At 43.9% G+C, this 16,344-nt stretch overlaps 1 protein-coding gene across 3 annotated transcripts in view; it reads left to right on the forward strand.

The window, feature by feature from the left end:
- PPHLN1 (periphilin 1) overlaps positions 1-16,344 on the forward strand; it is a 718,032-nt gene that overhangs the window by 159,434 nt on the left and 542,254 nt on the right. For all 3 annotated transcript variants that reach the window (XM_086919492.1, XM_086919497.1, XM_086919496.1), the window contains exon 3: positions 5,514-5,608. In XM_086919492.1, the coding sequence (XP_086775618.1) occupies positions 5,514-5,608 (95 nt within the window). The remainder of the gene's footprint in view (positions 1-5,513; positions 5,609-16,344) is intronic.

The raw sequence follows: 16,344 nt of genomic DNA on the forward strand, positions 1-16,344 counted from the left end.
CCTGGCTGCTTAGAGCCGCTGTCTCTAATCCCCGGGGCCCCGCTTCCCACGCTGCTGCAGTGTGATGGGGCTCGGGCCAACACTGTCGCGGGCCGCACTTGTGGGGGAGTTGCGGCTGCGCTACAGGCCGCGTCGGTGTGTCCGGGCGAAGCTCTGGTGTGGGCACCTGGGGTATACCTGCACGCACCTGACGTCTGCGGGAGACTGACAACTTTTCTAACCAGGGTGTGACACTTTATATCTTAGTCAGGTGCTTCAAGTGTGATTTCCATGACGGCGGCGGCCTCTGCTCTTCTGCACGCCCCTCTCCAGCTGACAATCCATTTCCCGGGATCACATAACATGGCAATACCGGGCTGTCTACCCTCCCGAAGCTTGCTAAATAAAATGCTAACAATTTGGTACTTGTTTCAGAGCACAAGGCACTGTAAGAATTGAGGCCAGCGGTAGGGGAGTTATGTAGTGATCAAATTCTGGCATGCAAGACTCCTTTGAGATCTGATAAGATCTACAAAAGACACTTATGGAAGTGTCAAGGTCGAATATGGCTGTGCAGGCTTAGCAGCCTGTTGGCCGCAGGGCATTGCTCTCTAATGAGCTTATGTGTTGTATTCAACTTTGTGATTGCTCTCAGTTACATTGTGTTCCTCGTTGCCGACTAAATTTTGTTCCTCGGCGCCGTCTGCACACCGTGTAGCTCTCACATCGTTTTGAGTGTGTTTGTTTCAGGCTGAACACGCTACTCCATGTTTATCCTCTGCAAAGATCAAATTTCCCCTCTTGGTCTGTGCAATGTGCCAACTTGTTCCTCATTCCCTCCTCTTTGGAGTCGTAAAGCAAGGGAAGAACCAGACAACGAAAGTACCCCCAACTTTTAACAATATCCCAAAATGACGGTGAGTAAAAACGCACCTCAGCCCTTCTCTGCACCCGTCCACCCAGGCTGGATTCTCAACCCCCCCTCTTTCCCCTCCCATTGCCATTCCCCACCCATCTTCCCTCCCCCACAGCTCCATCGTGCTAACCTTTAAGCAGTGATGTTTGTGAGCATCTCCGATCAAAGTCAAAGAGGTCCTCAACCACCGGTTGAATGTTTTTCGACATGAACTGCGTCGATTGCCCACCCCTGCTTACGCTGTTAGTGAGTGGGTGGGGGCGCTATGGACGTATGAAGTTGTTTTAAACTGGTGGCACAGATATAACAAGGCTGGGGAGTGTTGAGCAGGGATCCTGTCCCCGCATCGCTCCTTTGCAATAGTTCGCCTCTCTAGGCATCGCTTGTATATTTCGGAAGAGATCAGTTGGTGTTTATCCTGGCTAAGAGAACGTGATTTCTGCCTGCCCGGGGCAGCGTGCTTGCATTTGTTTGCATAAAATGCCCTGCCGCGTGTTGGTAATAAATAAGTGCTACAGGAAGCGTTCTGTGTCTAGGTGTAGTAGCCTGGGGCGAGGTGCGAGTGGGCTGCGTCCTATGCGCCTAGAGTGAATTAGGCGCACGGCGACCCTTCCAGCGCCGACCTGCGGGCTGAGGCGTGATCGAGTAGGGTCAGGCATGAAGGGAACGTGAGCTTTGTGGGAGTCCATGAGGAACTGGTGAATAAACTGCTTGCTGCCATTTATTAGCGGTTTGTAAGTGAGCTTGGAGGGGAGTCTGTCTGCACCGTTTCATATGACGGCTGTGGTAACACTGATGTGTGGTGTGCAGGCTCGTGGTAGCACAGTGTGGTGATGGGGCAGGATTCAAGGGCAGGGAAGGGCCCTTCCTGTGGTCAATCAGAAATAAAAGTATTGTAAAATATGCTTTGCGGAAGCCGATGGCAGTGTGTGTGGCTCTGTGTGTGTGTGTATGTGTGTGTGTATGTATGTGTGTGTGTGTGTGTGTGTGTGGCTCTGTATGGCTGTATGTGTGTGTGTGGCTCTGCGTGTGTGTGCAACTGCAAAAGGTCTCGCATTTGCGAGAGATTAAGCTTTTGGCATTGTAAATGGCAATGCCATTTATCTGTTTTCAAAACCAACACATACATAAAAATGTTGTCATTTACAATGCCAATAGCTCTAACTATTGCAAAGGCGAGAACGTTGCATTGTAAATGCTTGTTAAGCCTGGCGAAGGCATCTAGGTCTATCCCCCCAGGGTTGCGGGTGTTTGTGTAGCTTCTCAGGGGGAGCAGCTGCCGGCTCTGGAGGTTTTGGTGCTGAAGGCCCAGGAAGGTCTTCCCTAGGTGCGAGGGATTGAAGGTAACGTGGTACCATATCTATAGGTCTCTTCTGCAGATTGACCATTGCGTCTGAGACTGCCTTGAGTATGGAGGCGTCCACCATGGCACATAAATCATCTGTGACCAGGAAATAATATACCTCCTCCTCTCCCTCATAATAGTCCCTAAAATCCTCTGAGTTAAGTATAATCGTGCTGTACAGCTAAATAGGGGCCGGTGGCCACCCACCAGTTAAGAGGGAGTAACTTGTATGGAGAGGGCCCCAGGAATATGCAAAAGCCTGTAATACACCTTGTAAGGTCTCCAACATTAAGGGTAACAACAGCCCTTGTTAGGTTTCTAGCACTAAGGGAACAACCTTAGCAGGCTAAGGGCCGTGTATAGCCTGAAGGGGAATATGTATATTTAAATGCGCCCCAAAGGAATGTTATTAGGGCCCAGGCAGACACGTCGCCCTGAACCGGTCAATCAAAAGGCACCGACCAGGAAAACTGCAGCCTGGGCAACGTATTCCCTTACACCGTAGTCAGGGCTCCTAATTGCCTTACCCCGCAGGATATCAAAGCTCCAGGCTGCCGGGGGCACACAGCTCGGTAAACTCCGCGAAGGCTGTAACTGATGTGCACCCTGCTGAGACACTGTTGGTGTCTGATATTGAAGTGGCAGGTATGGGCCCTCTAGCGGACGGTGGACTGTTGTGCACCTTGGCACCGACTCCCTCGGTCAGGGAAACTGTATTCGCGGCAGCAGAGGAACTACAGGGCGTTCCAGTGGCATCCTGAAGCAAGGCAGTGATACCTTTCCAAAGCACCTAAACAAATACCTGCAAGAGAACAGGTCTCTATCTGCAAAACTGTTGGAATGTATATGAAAGGGGAGCGGAGTCCCAGTACTCATCTGACCCGGATGCTAGCAGCGAAGGAAGAGGAAGATGCATGAAAGTGTGCCACACTTAGTGTGGTTTACATCGTGTCTTGCACCTCAACCCCTCTCTACATCTGGGAACCAACATGAACAAGCCGGTTGCAAAAAGGCCTTTTGATCTGTAACAAATACAAATAGCAATTTTGTCGTACTGAATCAGTATTTGGAAGGGACGTGCTGGGGCATCCCTCCCAAATATTGATTTGGTATGAGTGCAAAATGTTTTCGAACTGAAATCCGGTCACAAAACATTAATATTTTACCGACTACACAAATGTAGTGGTAATCCATTTGCAAACAGGAAGAGGTCCCCAAATGACTCCTTCCCCTTTGTGAATGTTGACAAAACATTTTTAAAGAGTAGGCAGTGGTCCCATGGGCACTAGCTTCCCTTGAAAAACAGTTAACTAAACTTTTGTCACGTTTTCTGTTATGCAAAATGGGCTGCATTAAAAAAATATCATTGCTTTATTTAAAAGTATTAACTAATCAAGACCAAACTAACCCTATGATTATGCACACACGTGTGTGAAGAGCGGAGAACCAACATATACCGCTACCACGATTCTGAAAACACGTGCATGAGGGTTTTTTACCGGAGACACCTCGGATTTTTTCTGCATACCCAGGTTTTTGCAGAGCAAGTGATCCTTTCCCCCTTGATTAGTTAAGCTTCAAATAAGGAAACTGAAGGGATCAGAATTTCCTCCTCCCCCATTTGATTAATATTTATTTAAAAGTAATCACAGACCTGGTGGTGTGCTGACCCCAGAACGCCACCATACCTGTGATGGCTATGAATCATAGTGGGTTGCAGATTGTTACCCACTTCATTAATATCCATGGGTCAAATTGCAACCCACTGCGATTTGGAATTTGTGAACCGCCCTTCGCGTACATAGTTCAGTTTGAAAAGTAATACACTGGTTGCAAATTGAAACCAGTATTTTGTGACCAGTTCTTTGTGCATCAAGCCCTAATTTCCCCAATTGCTGGTATCCCTACATCCTATCTTCGGCCAGCAGTAACGAGGTCCAGGGGATGATAGGCCCTCCTCTTTTACTCTCCCATGATACAATGATCCTGACACCTTTCGTCTGGTCTTGAGGTGTTGCTGTTATTGAAAGTACATGCAGGATATCCGAAATAGTAAATGTGGTCCTCTTAAAGGCTTACTGTCAATGAAGGGCTGAACCTTGCCCATTTGCAGGCTTTCGGAGATCACCCTGCCCTTCGATTGACTAGACACTTCTCGAATTTGGTCAGGACCATAGCTTGTGTTTTATGAGTCACTATAAAGAGTGGATTGACCTGATTAAACTCCCTGCTTTTCTCTTTTTTAAACTGTGACGTAAATGTATTTTGCGCATCAAAGTGTTTTGAAATGCAATGCCCAAGTGCACAATAAATTACAGTCTCACTGATGTAAACAGCATCGCTCAAGATGCAGTGTGATTGAATATATTTGTGATTTGGCTTGAGGCATTTATAGTTATCATTGTTTTGTTCAAAACCTTCTCACTTCCTGTGGACCTCATTTTATCATTTCATCATTAATTGAACCATAGGACATCCCGCATCACCCCCCACCCCGTGAATCATTTTTGGAACCTGGCGACCACCGCTAAATTATTACTGGAAGCTGGGGATATCGCCCTAGGTATATTCGATGATGTGATCTGATTTTATTTATTCACAAACACATTTTTAAAAAACCTAAATGTACATTTTAAAGCTAATTTTGGAGTTTTTCTAAATCCAATTGAGACCTCATCGTCCATACTACATTTTATTTGATGCACTTAAACTTCATTTTAGCCTTAGCCTTCAATTTCAAAGTCTGTCTTAAAATTTTCCATTTTGCTCTTTTCTTTACATACACTATTAATTTGTTAATATTTAATTTTGTAAGTCGCCCCCCCAAACAACTCCACCCCCCCCCCCCTTCCACCACCACTACCCGGGTTGGCTAAACAGGCCCCCAGGTTAAGAGCCATTGTTTTAGAACAATGCACAGGAGTTGCTTCCGTGCTTTCGGTGCGTTCTTCTTCCTTGGCTGGAGGTACTTTATCCTCGAAAATCGAGTTGAGTCCTAATTTCTAAATATTTTCTGATAAAATACTGATCCCAACGCAATATCTTTTTTTTTTTTAATGAACATCTCTTATTGTTTTGCAGTCCATGCTTCGAGTGAAGCCCTGTCAATGTGTATTGCCGTTTCCTTAACCAAAGCACGAAAGAAGTTTAACAGAAACCTTAAAATGAAAAGAAGTTCTCTATACTTTGCGTTCAGCATGTTAACTGGATTTGTGGTCCTTAATGGTTCAGTAGCTGACTTAACTGCCCTTTCTTGCTGGAATTTTCTTTCAGTGTCCTTTAGGAGGGATGAAATGTGGCCCGAGGATCGGCATGACTACGAACATATTCCTCGACAACGTATGCCAACTCGAGGGATGCATCCTGATGTAAGTATTTCTCCCAGTTATCGCCCTGTGGTAAACGTCTTTGCATTAAGTAATTGATTACACGCGAGAACCTGATTTACCGAAGCTTATTCTTGTGTTTCATCCGCCTATCCTATACATTTGAACTTTCCTTGCTTGTTTTGTGAATGCACATTGACCCGTAACAGACAGTGGTGTCGCCGGTGTGTCCTGGGCCCTAGTGCAAGCAAAAAATGGGTTCTCTGGTTTGAGTTACAAAATACTCTAATAATAGAGATTTAGTGCACCCCTTAGACATCTGGGCCCCGGTGCCACTGCCCTGCTGCACCAGTGTAAACTACCTACATCCCTGGTCTGAAATTGTATGATGTCCCAGGACGTTCTACGTATGATACGATAATAATCATGTACCTCGAAAAGAAAAAGCTTACCAGCTAGATGCAGATGAGAAAGTGTTTGAAAGCAAGCCACTGAACAGTGCTGACGAAATGGAACATGCACAAATAAGGGAATAAGCCTGCCACAAAATGTAAAACCTTGCAAAGGCTCATCCTCTGCTGCCTTCTCTATACAACTACTTTATTTTATTTGTCCAGGTGTTTCAGTCTATGATAAAAAAGCAATGCCAGAGTAAAAAAGTTACTAACTTGTAACTTTGGTTTTGCATTTTTTTTTCGAAGAGTACTACAGCGTCAACTGCGCTTCTCTGTTCTGTATGATTTCCCGATTTAATTTTAAATTATTCTGAGGCCTAAACCTGGCTAAAAACACCTGAGCGCTGAACAAAATAAAAACCATATAAATACACCATTTACATTGCATAAATCAAAGCAGATTCATCATGGTCAAGAATTGTACACTAAAATCAAACAAAAACGAATTTAAATAGAATATGTTTCAGTGGCTGGAGAGTACAGAAGTCCTTACATGTTACAAAGCTTTATTTCGATATGAAATATCTTCAAAGCATTTATACATTTAAAAACACATTTCATAATAAATATAGTTAAAAAAGAGAAATACATTAATAATCATTGTTACAATAAAAAAGTAAAAATATATTAAACTATGACAGCTTTGATAAAGGCTTGAAGATTGATAATCGTACATATTCATCGTAAAGCTTTCGATCTTATGAGCCAGGCCCAACTTAAACATTTTGCCACCTCACAGGCTAAGGTCGTATTTGCATCTGCTCGGAGGATTCTAAGAGCATTAGAGTGATTCCTAGTCTCAAGCTGTCGGCACACAGGTTTTAACCATTTCATTCTGGGTTTAATGTAAGCCGGACATACAAAAAAAAGGTGTGGAATATTTTCAACTACACCTACACAATGTGGGCAATCAGCAGGTGTTTGGTAGGGAGGGCTCCATTTACTCGTGCGTTCACGAACAGGGAGAGTGCCCAATCTGAACTGAATAAAAAGGGCCCTATCTCTCGGTTTCTGGATGAAATCTAGGTAGAGCTCAAAGCGAGGCACCAGCTTATGATGGCGAAACTCGTCAGTCAGTCTACCTAGATTGGGATCTCTATGCTCCTGGTTATCGATCCATGCCCAAAATGCTCTCTTAGTTTCTCCTTCAGACAGCGGGATCCCTGACTCCCATGCAGATTTAAGACCAGTGGCCAAAAGGAGCCTTTTTACATTTGCTAGCCAACCAATCTTATAGGATCCCTGGAGGTTCATCACTTCTCTAAGGCCGTCAGCGTATCTAGATAGCTCGGGGGTGCGCCATCGTCGTTCCCAATAAAGGAGGGGACGCAAAGTAATTAAATCCTTAATTGAGCGACGACCCAAATCACTCAAAAGTGGCTTAGTGGGGGTCCCCCTGGGAAGCGAAACAAGCTCTTTAAAGAACTTGTTTTCTGCCGTGACAAGGATGTCTACGTTACCAAAGCCCCAGAGTTCGGCTCCATATAATCCACAGCCTTTGCAGCGTAGATCTCCAGAGCTGGGGCAATGGGCCTGGTGGTTGAGGCACTGTGTTCCCTCCCTATCACACCCACAGCCCGTTTATGGCTTAGGGCCATTTCTTTGATGTGCTGCTGCCATTTCAGGTTGTCTGAAATTCTAATCCCCAAGTAATCAAAAAGTTTCACACGCTCTAGAGGTACACCATCAAGTAAGAGGGTGGATTTAGACGACCTACTAGGGTTAAAATAGAGGAGCTTCGTTTTCGAAGTATTTATTACTAAACCCCTCACCTTACAAAAGAGGCAGAACCGATCTAATAACTTCTGTAGTCCCGCTGGGGTTTTCGATAACAGCAGCGTGTCGTCCGCAAAAAGTAATGCGGGGACTTTGACACCTGCCAAAACTGGAGCATCGGCATTAATTTCCGATAAAAAGGAAACAACCCCATTCACAAACAACGTGAACAGGGTTGGCGCCAATACGCATCCCTGGCGGACACCTCTTTTCACGGGAATTTTATCTGTTTTTTGTTCCTGAGTGCCCCATCTAATACGGGCATAGTTTCCATCATGCCTGCTGACCAGGAGGTTCAAGATGGGTGGGGGAAACCGTTGTGGACTTACATGTTGCACCACAGCACTCATATTAGAATAAATGCGCTGTACGCATTTAGACGTTACTGCCAGCACCTGAGGTCTTAATAGTTTAAGTACCTTCCCCTTAGGTACAGTGCATAAGAAGGCGGGGGGGGGGGATGGAGTGTTACTGACAACCATTCATTGCCTTGCAGTAGAGAAAATAAAACTATTACCACCCTCCTCACCCCCACCGAAAATAGGGAGCTCTATGGGACCAGAAGCTGTCTGTCACCTGAAAGTTGGGAAGGAAAAACCGCTCCATTTTTCCACAGCACTCTTTTGAGACCTATCTGTCCTCATTCCTCCCCTTTCTTTGGCTGAGAGGAGGTCAAGAAAAGTTAAACGAGTTAATTTTTTTTATTTTTCTTTGACCGATTTGGCTTCCCTTTCAGCAAAATCAAAGAGAGGAGCTCAGACAGCTATGTCTCAAGCGGCTGCTTCAGCCCACAAATGGCCCGTTCTGTTTGGCTGGCCTGCTCCCAATGTTCTATCCAAGGTGCTAATTACAATTCGATATCTTGCTATTTTACAAGACTAGGCTCCTCGGCAGGTTTTCAGGGTTTTTGGAACAAGGTCTACTTTACCAAAACACATAATTTACATTTCTACTATAGTAGTGTGGCACCCTAGATTTAATTTTTTTTTAACTATTTAGGTTCTTGATGGAGAGCAGCAAGACCCAAGACCCAAGACAGTGGGAGGCAGAGTGCTTCACAGAGTCTTGGCATAGAGCAACATTCAGACAAGCACGGAACATGAAATAAAATCAGGAAATGTAGATGTTTAAAAGAGGGTCTTTTCTCTGTTGTGCAGAAGTTGAGAAGACCAAATTACAATGGATATATTGACTAAGTAAGGACTTTAAGGAAATACTGTCCCTTTTAAAATCTGATATTGATTCAGATATGTGTTGAAATAAAATTCTAGATCCTTCAAACATTTCTATGGTATGCTTGTTTCAGGGTGGAGATCTTTTTCAATCTGGCAGTGTCAAGTTTGAGCAGGTCATGAATTCTTAAAGTTTTGTTTTTACCAGAGGGCTGACATTTTTTAAATAAGTGTTCAGGTTTCTTCAAATGAACCACTTTGTATATGATGAATGCAGTCTTAAATGCAGAGCAACAGCTCATGGGATGCCATCCTAGGGAGAAAAAAGCACTGCTGTTGTGCTCGGAGAACATATTGTATTGGAATCCACATGGGCTGGTGAGTGCAGGACGGGTTTGAGGAGAGCTGGTTGATAATTAGACACTCCTGTAAGCAGGACATTTCTGTAGTTTATAAATGAGACGACGAAGTCCACAAAAGCTAGCTTAAAGTCTTGTATTGGCAGGAAAGGTTTGTCACTATTGAGAAGTTCTGATGGATACTTCAAACTACAGATTCCTCACCTTGTGAATATTCTCTCAGGTGTCAGACTGGATCTGGAAAAATCAAAAGCAGTGCTACTGCTCGCAGGTAGGTGGTGTGCGACTCCACACCAGTGTTGTTCCACTCCGAAAGGGATGAGCAGGGCTTCATATAAACACCACCCAGATGCGCTGAACTCGGTTCCTTCTTCAGACACCGAGCCAGAGCGCTACTCCTCATCTCTGAAGTTATTTTCCCCCAAAAATTGTTTTTTGCCAGTGTGCTAGAAAACGATGTCACTTCCCAAAATGACAAGGTTTACACCTTATAAGGACTGTCAAAAACAAAAAGGTTTGTGAAAGATCCTTTCAAAGTAATCTTATAGTGCTTGGGCTCAGAACAAGTTTCAGAGGCCTGTGTGGACTGCACCCAGATGTGAGGCGAAACTCTGCATTGCTAAACATCTGAAAACTCTGCACCGGGCCAGATCAAAGTCGGAAGGAATATTTTTCACTATATGTTATTGAATGTCACTGGCCCTGTGTACTGCTTCCCCCTTCTTAGTCAGAAACCCTACTAACTAGTATTTTAATCCAAACAATGTACCATCGTGGAGAGCAATATGTAAACGTTCATACAGTTCTCACAATATGTTCCTTTATTCTTTTATTAGACAATGTGCACAATCGTGGTCACTTTCATTACTCTACATAATACATGGGTCAATAAAATGCCTTTGTACATTTGATGATGAGGAGCCCTTGAGTCTAAATACACGCAAAACCCATCATTCATCATATGTCATGATAACATTCTTGTTTCATCCAATCTGATGTTCATGTAATAAATATTATCCCATGTTTCCCAATTTAGAAATCCTCCCTGACCTGTACAACCACAGCCAATAAGTGTTTTGTGGCGGTAATCTGATTTTTCGGGCTGTTACAGAAATACACACAAGGTAGAAGATGAACAATCCAGTACTCAAAACAGTTCCTTATATACTCCTAACATACACAATTCTCAAAATATTTTAGAGCGTCACTGAAATGTACATGCATATTTTTTTATCCCTCAAACTAAGATGCACATTACTTTAATGATTTTTTTTTTCAAAAGGAATGAGATTCTTAAACCACTATTTCATTTGTGATACATTCCTTCCCAATATTCCAAATTTCAATCAAGGGGAGGAGTTAAGATGTTGTTGATGTGTTACATTTGGAAATGTCCTAAAGGGCATATGAGTACTTGAATACAGTTCAGCATTAAATATGGAAAAAATGTAAATATACACCGTACATGGTCTTATCATATTTACAAAGTGATGATCGTTCATTCTTTTGAGTATACAATGTATAGATGGCAACCATTTCTCACGTATTAGAACATTGGAATTTTGGGAGCTCCATTGAAAACAATGGAGTGCTCTGGGCTTATAATGTCTGGTATAAGCCTGGAGCTCCAACATTCCAATGTTTCTTTGTTCACAGCTCTGGCTGTGAAGAAAGGCTTCAGGGAGCATGAGGAGATTCCAATCCCCTCACGCTTCCAAAAGGCTTTTTTTTTGTTAGAACATTCTGTCCTCTAGTGACAGAATTTTCTTATAACCCTTCGTAGAGGGGCTATACCGCTATTATAGTCCCTCCCACTTTAATAGCCGGTATAGCCCTCTACGACGGACTATAAGGCTATAATATGATTCAAATAATGCACATTCCACTGTTTGTGCCATTAATATTCATTTAGAATCCTGTCACAAATTAGTATTTTCCCACGTGTCCTCAAATACTAATTAGCTAGGGATGAAGTCGTTCTATCTCACCTAGGACATGGTGTTGGTACTTCCTTCCAAGGTATTCAAAAAGTTGTATTTCGTTTTTTTCATTTGGCAATTTACATTCTGATGCCCTCTCTTTGGATCTCTTTATCAGAGTTGGTAGATATAATTTAGGTTTTGCATTATCCTAAAAAAGTTAGAGAACAACAGGTATCAATCTGTATCTTTTGAGCTGAACCCTAACGTTTTTAAATGTAAGAACCCCATATATCATACCTTACAGTTCTCAAATGATTCAAACAAATCATCCAGAATGTTTTTTTTATCCGTTATGAACTGGAGGATTTGTTGATCAAGTGTGCGGCACAGCAGTGGGTGCCAAGTTTGATACCCCTCATCCAAACCACTTTATGGGTTGGTATGGGCATGTGTAAGAAGGAGCATGCCTAGAATGAGGTTCTGTATGATGGATATAATGGTGTTGAATTATTGATGACCTATTGAGAATTGTCTGAGTGGCTCAGAAGAACTACCATATATTTCTTATCCGGAATTACATAAATGTAGAGTTAACATTGTACCTCAATAACTCTTTTTGATTTAGAATTGTCTGTGAAAGACCATAAACTTATGACCAAACCATAAAGAAAGGAATCTGCTAGCAATAACATTCTCCATTATAATCCTGCACATCCTTCTAATCAAAAGAAAAATATTCCTTATGGTGAACTAATAAGACCTAAGAGGAGTTACAATGAAGAGAAAAATTATTGGAAGGTCCAATCTGAGACTATAAATAGATAGGGGTGCAGCTCGCAGCAGTTGTTCTTTGCTTTGGGACTCGGTGCTAACCAGGACGCACATTTCACCGGGACGGACTCAGCGGGACTACAATCACGCCAACACGGGACTGCGAGGACCAGCAGCCTCAGCTTTTGCCACAGCTGGTGCCTCTTCCCGCCCATCTCCCGCCTGATTGCTGTATATATACAAGCCCCTACCACGCAACGCGGGACGCACGCGAGCGTGCGCCGGGCGAAGACCTGGCCAAGGGTGGGCCCGTTTAAGTCCGTTCTAGACCGGAGGAGACCGGACCGGGCTATCCCTCTTTCGTCCGCTGTAGAATACACACCTGTCGTCTGGTTTTATGTAAGTTCTCCTGAGAGCGAAGATTTGTGCCAGTGGTATGGCTGTACGTGAAAGTAGGAGTAAGACTCTAACTGCAAGTGGCCAATTAACAGGAACACTGGATAACTTCATAATTAGAGCTAATTCTGTTATTGACCAAGGGATAATTCTAATGGAGCACCGGGTTTCGCAAGACCTAGCCATGGCCAAACGATCCTCCATGGGTCATTTTGCAAATGCCCGTACACCTGAGCACAATAGACGAGCCAATGCAACTGTTGTCCCAGTGATTCTCCATACCCCACCCATTTTACAGGAGCAAGTTCGTATTTTGCCAGCTGCCCATTCACAAACACTGGAGGCCATAGAGTCCACTGTTGCTTCAATCCCGGTTAGTTCTCCTTAAAGATCCAATACCCGACAGCTATGGGAGAGATGTGAGGACGCGATACCCAAGAGGAAACGGGCTGTCGCCACCGCTGTTGGCGGCAGGAAGCATAAACTTTCTAAAGGTTTGGGTAACAGTGATATAACATCTAAGCACAAGGGGTCAAACGCACTGAATGATATGAACAGCTGTGCGCCACCGCCATTGACTGTAATGAGTCCAAGATCAGCTTCTGCAGGTGTGGCTAAAACCATCAGCGGAACAATGGTGGCTGAGGATCCCCTGTTTCTAAAATTGGGTGCTTTATTGAGATCTTCACTTGAACCACTGGAAGAGAGACTCGGGCGCATTGAGCAGCAGCTCTCCCAGCTTGAACAAGTCACACAGGGTATTGTGGACAATACAAAGTCAAATAATCCGCATTAGGGTAATGTTCAATTGAATACTGTACTTGAAGGGACTATAACACAGAAACCCCTCCCTTCTGTTGTGCCATCTACTTTAGACATATCCACTGTACCAATGGCAAAACCCGATGCAGTCTTGCCAGTATTTACTAATACTTCCAGAATGGGCACTATAGCAACTACAGTAAAATCAAGAGTGTTCAGGATTTATCCGCAGTGGTGTCTCAGGGGGACTGTAGAATTGACCTGCCCCTGAAACCAGCCCATATCTGGTAGTATTGACAGGTGTTCCCGAAATAAGCAACCCCAGTCAGGAATCATTTATGTCCCTAAAAAATAAAGTGTCCCACTGGCTCAATAATAGCAGACCACTACCTCCTCACATTACCAGTGAAATATTGATGGTACGTAGGCTTTCCTGGGTGGGTCATAGGCCTAAAACTACTAGAGGCGATTGTGTCTTGGTAAACTTTAAGGATCCCCGCACTGTGGAGTATATCTGTACTGGAGCCGCAACAGTACTAGGACAACTATCGAATCCCGCCCATTGTCATATTTTTATCCTTGTTAGATTGAGGAGGTGATTGGTCCCTGGTGATGCACCGTGGGGCGGGTAGGGTGGAGAGGGGATGGTATGGGCGACCAACTGCACAGAGCCACATATTCACCCAAAACAGGTTCAGCAGCTTGGAAATGGTCGATTGACTACAGCACACCAAGGTGGAAACATCGGGCATCACTCATAGTAGGTGTAACGCCAATTCTGGTGTAGCTGTGGAGTCATTCAGTAGCCAACTATCTAGCGTTCCTCCCGATCTTCACCTTTATACCCAGGGGGCTACCACAGTAAATGGCGAAGATGGATTGGGGAGTACAGTGTTGTCTCACACACTGGAGTCCCCCCATGTAGCCGAGAGATAAAGGGCACCACTGGGGTGTGATACTATCGTCCCTAATGTTACCAAATTGAAGTGTCTGACAATATTGTCATGGAATGTGGCAGGTCTAACGCACAAACTAAACTGCCCAGATTGGGGATCCCTGCTGGATAAGAACGACATTTGTCTCGATCTAGAGACTTGGGCCAGGGATGAACAACACTGAGTGGGATTTGCCTCTTTCCATGTACCTGCTAGGTGGGGAGGGAAGGGACCGACCGTCAGGGGGCCTCACCATCTGGGTTGGTCTGCACTTGGGCTGCATGGCTGAGACCTTGGTCACATATTCTGATGATGTCCAGTGTATTGTTCTGAAGTGGCCAAATTCCTTTAAACTTGCCATCGTGAATGTTTATTCACGTCCGATAAATATGGCCACTGAATCCGCCACCATCGATGAGTTATCGCATTTTCTGAGTACTCTCTCTAGTGATTCTCATCTTTTGGTGGCTGGGGATCTGAACTGCCACTATCAGCCGCTTTTGGGGATGAGTGAAGGTGCACTCATGGGAGAGGTTGACTATTGGGCTATTCCTCCATGTCAATCTCCATGTCCTAAGTCATGGTCTCCTTTAGCGTTCCAGATTACGGCCCTAACTTTAAACCATTCTAGAAGGGCCTGTAATGGACGTACACCGTCTGATACTTCATCGATGTGTACCTTTAACAAGAGGGGTCAAGAATCTCGCCTTGACTACATCATGGTTGAAACACGGATGTGGTCTAAGGTTATTGACCTTAAGGTAATCTCTAGGGTCGACAGTGATCACAATGCACTAAGCCTGGAGATGGTTTTTCCTGGGCCAATGGAAATTATAACTCCAGACGTGGTAGACCAAGGTGACAGGATGACACTAACAAATGATAGACGCAGGGTCAAGTGGGGGAAAATAGTAGAATCCCCAGATATATTAGCTAAATTATACAATACAATCCTTCCTCTGTTTTTGGAGTTTGATGCTCTAAATACCCAACCTCTGTCTACAGATTATAATGAAAAATTGCGATTCTCCTATTAACATGACCAGAGAATCTGGATTTCATTAAAGACACGGAGGCTGACATTATGCATTTATCCTTTAATAGCAACTCACACAGCCGCACTACATCACAAAGGATAAAGTTCTAGAGTCATAACAAAGGATGTATCTAGGAGATGATCTGCCTCTTTTAAAAGAATCGCAGCAGGAAGAACTTCAAAAGGAACTGAGAGATCCGGTAACGGGAAACAACTTCATGAGATGAAACATCAAGGAAGGAACTTCAGCAAGTCAAAGGCCAGCCGGTTAAACGGAGTTGCCTGAAAGAAAGAAATGAGTAAGAACCAAGAGCCTGAAGAGTAAATTCATCACATGGTTATAGAAAAGATTAAAACCAATTGAAGCAATTCATAAAGTCATGCACAAATACAAAACATCAAAGATGTAGATGTAATGAGTTAAACCCTCAAGATGTGAAAGGGAGGAGGGAGGGATAATGTCAGCCTCCGTGTCTTTAATGAAATCCAGATTCTCTGGTCATGTTAATAGGAGAATCGCAATTTCATTACAAGACCGGAGGCTACATTATGCATGTTCGTAGCCCCGAAGGACCACCTCAGACATATGCTCGATAGGCTTACAGTAATGACGAGCAAAGGTATTAGCATTTGACCAGTCAGCAGCTTTCAGAATATCATCCAACTTACCACCAGACCAGAAGGACTTACTGGCCATAGCTCCTCTGACAGAATGAGCTTGGAACTTGGAGAGGTCAACACCAGCGAGCTTCATGGTAGACTTAACCCATCTAGCAATCGAGGTGGAAGAAACAGGTTTGAAAGGTTTCACAAAGGAAACTAAGAGTTGATTTGCGCCATTGGGGCGCAGGAGAGACATCCTAGCGTCATATTCTTTCATGCAAGCAACCACACAAAGTTTAGGTAAGGTGTCAAAACGAGGATAGAAGATAAAATCTGACATCGTTTTGGTTCTTCTAAGTAATTCGAACTTGACACCAAACATATCATAACATCTATTAGAAATGTCTAAACTTCTGATGTCAGAAACCCTCCTACAGGAAATTAAGCACAAGAGTGTAGCAAGCTTAAAGGAGAGGAACTTTCTATTAAGGGAAGAATTATCTGGCCAGGAACAAAAAAGGTCTAAAATGCACTTGACATCCCAAAGGGTCTGGTATTTAGGCCTAGGGGGTCTCCTAAGTCTTATACTCT

Source organism: Lissotriton vulgaris, chromosome 1_1 (assembly GCF_964263255.1).
Source record: "Lissotriton vulgaris chromosome 1_1, aLisVul1.2, whole genome shotgun sequence".
Taxonomy (NCBI): Eukaryota; Metazoa; Chordata; class Amphibia; order Caudata; family Salamandridae; genus Lissotriton; species Lissotriton vulgaris.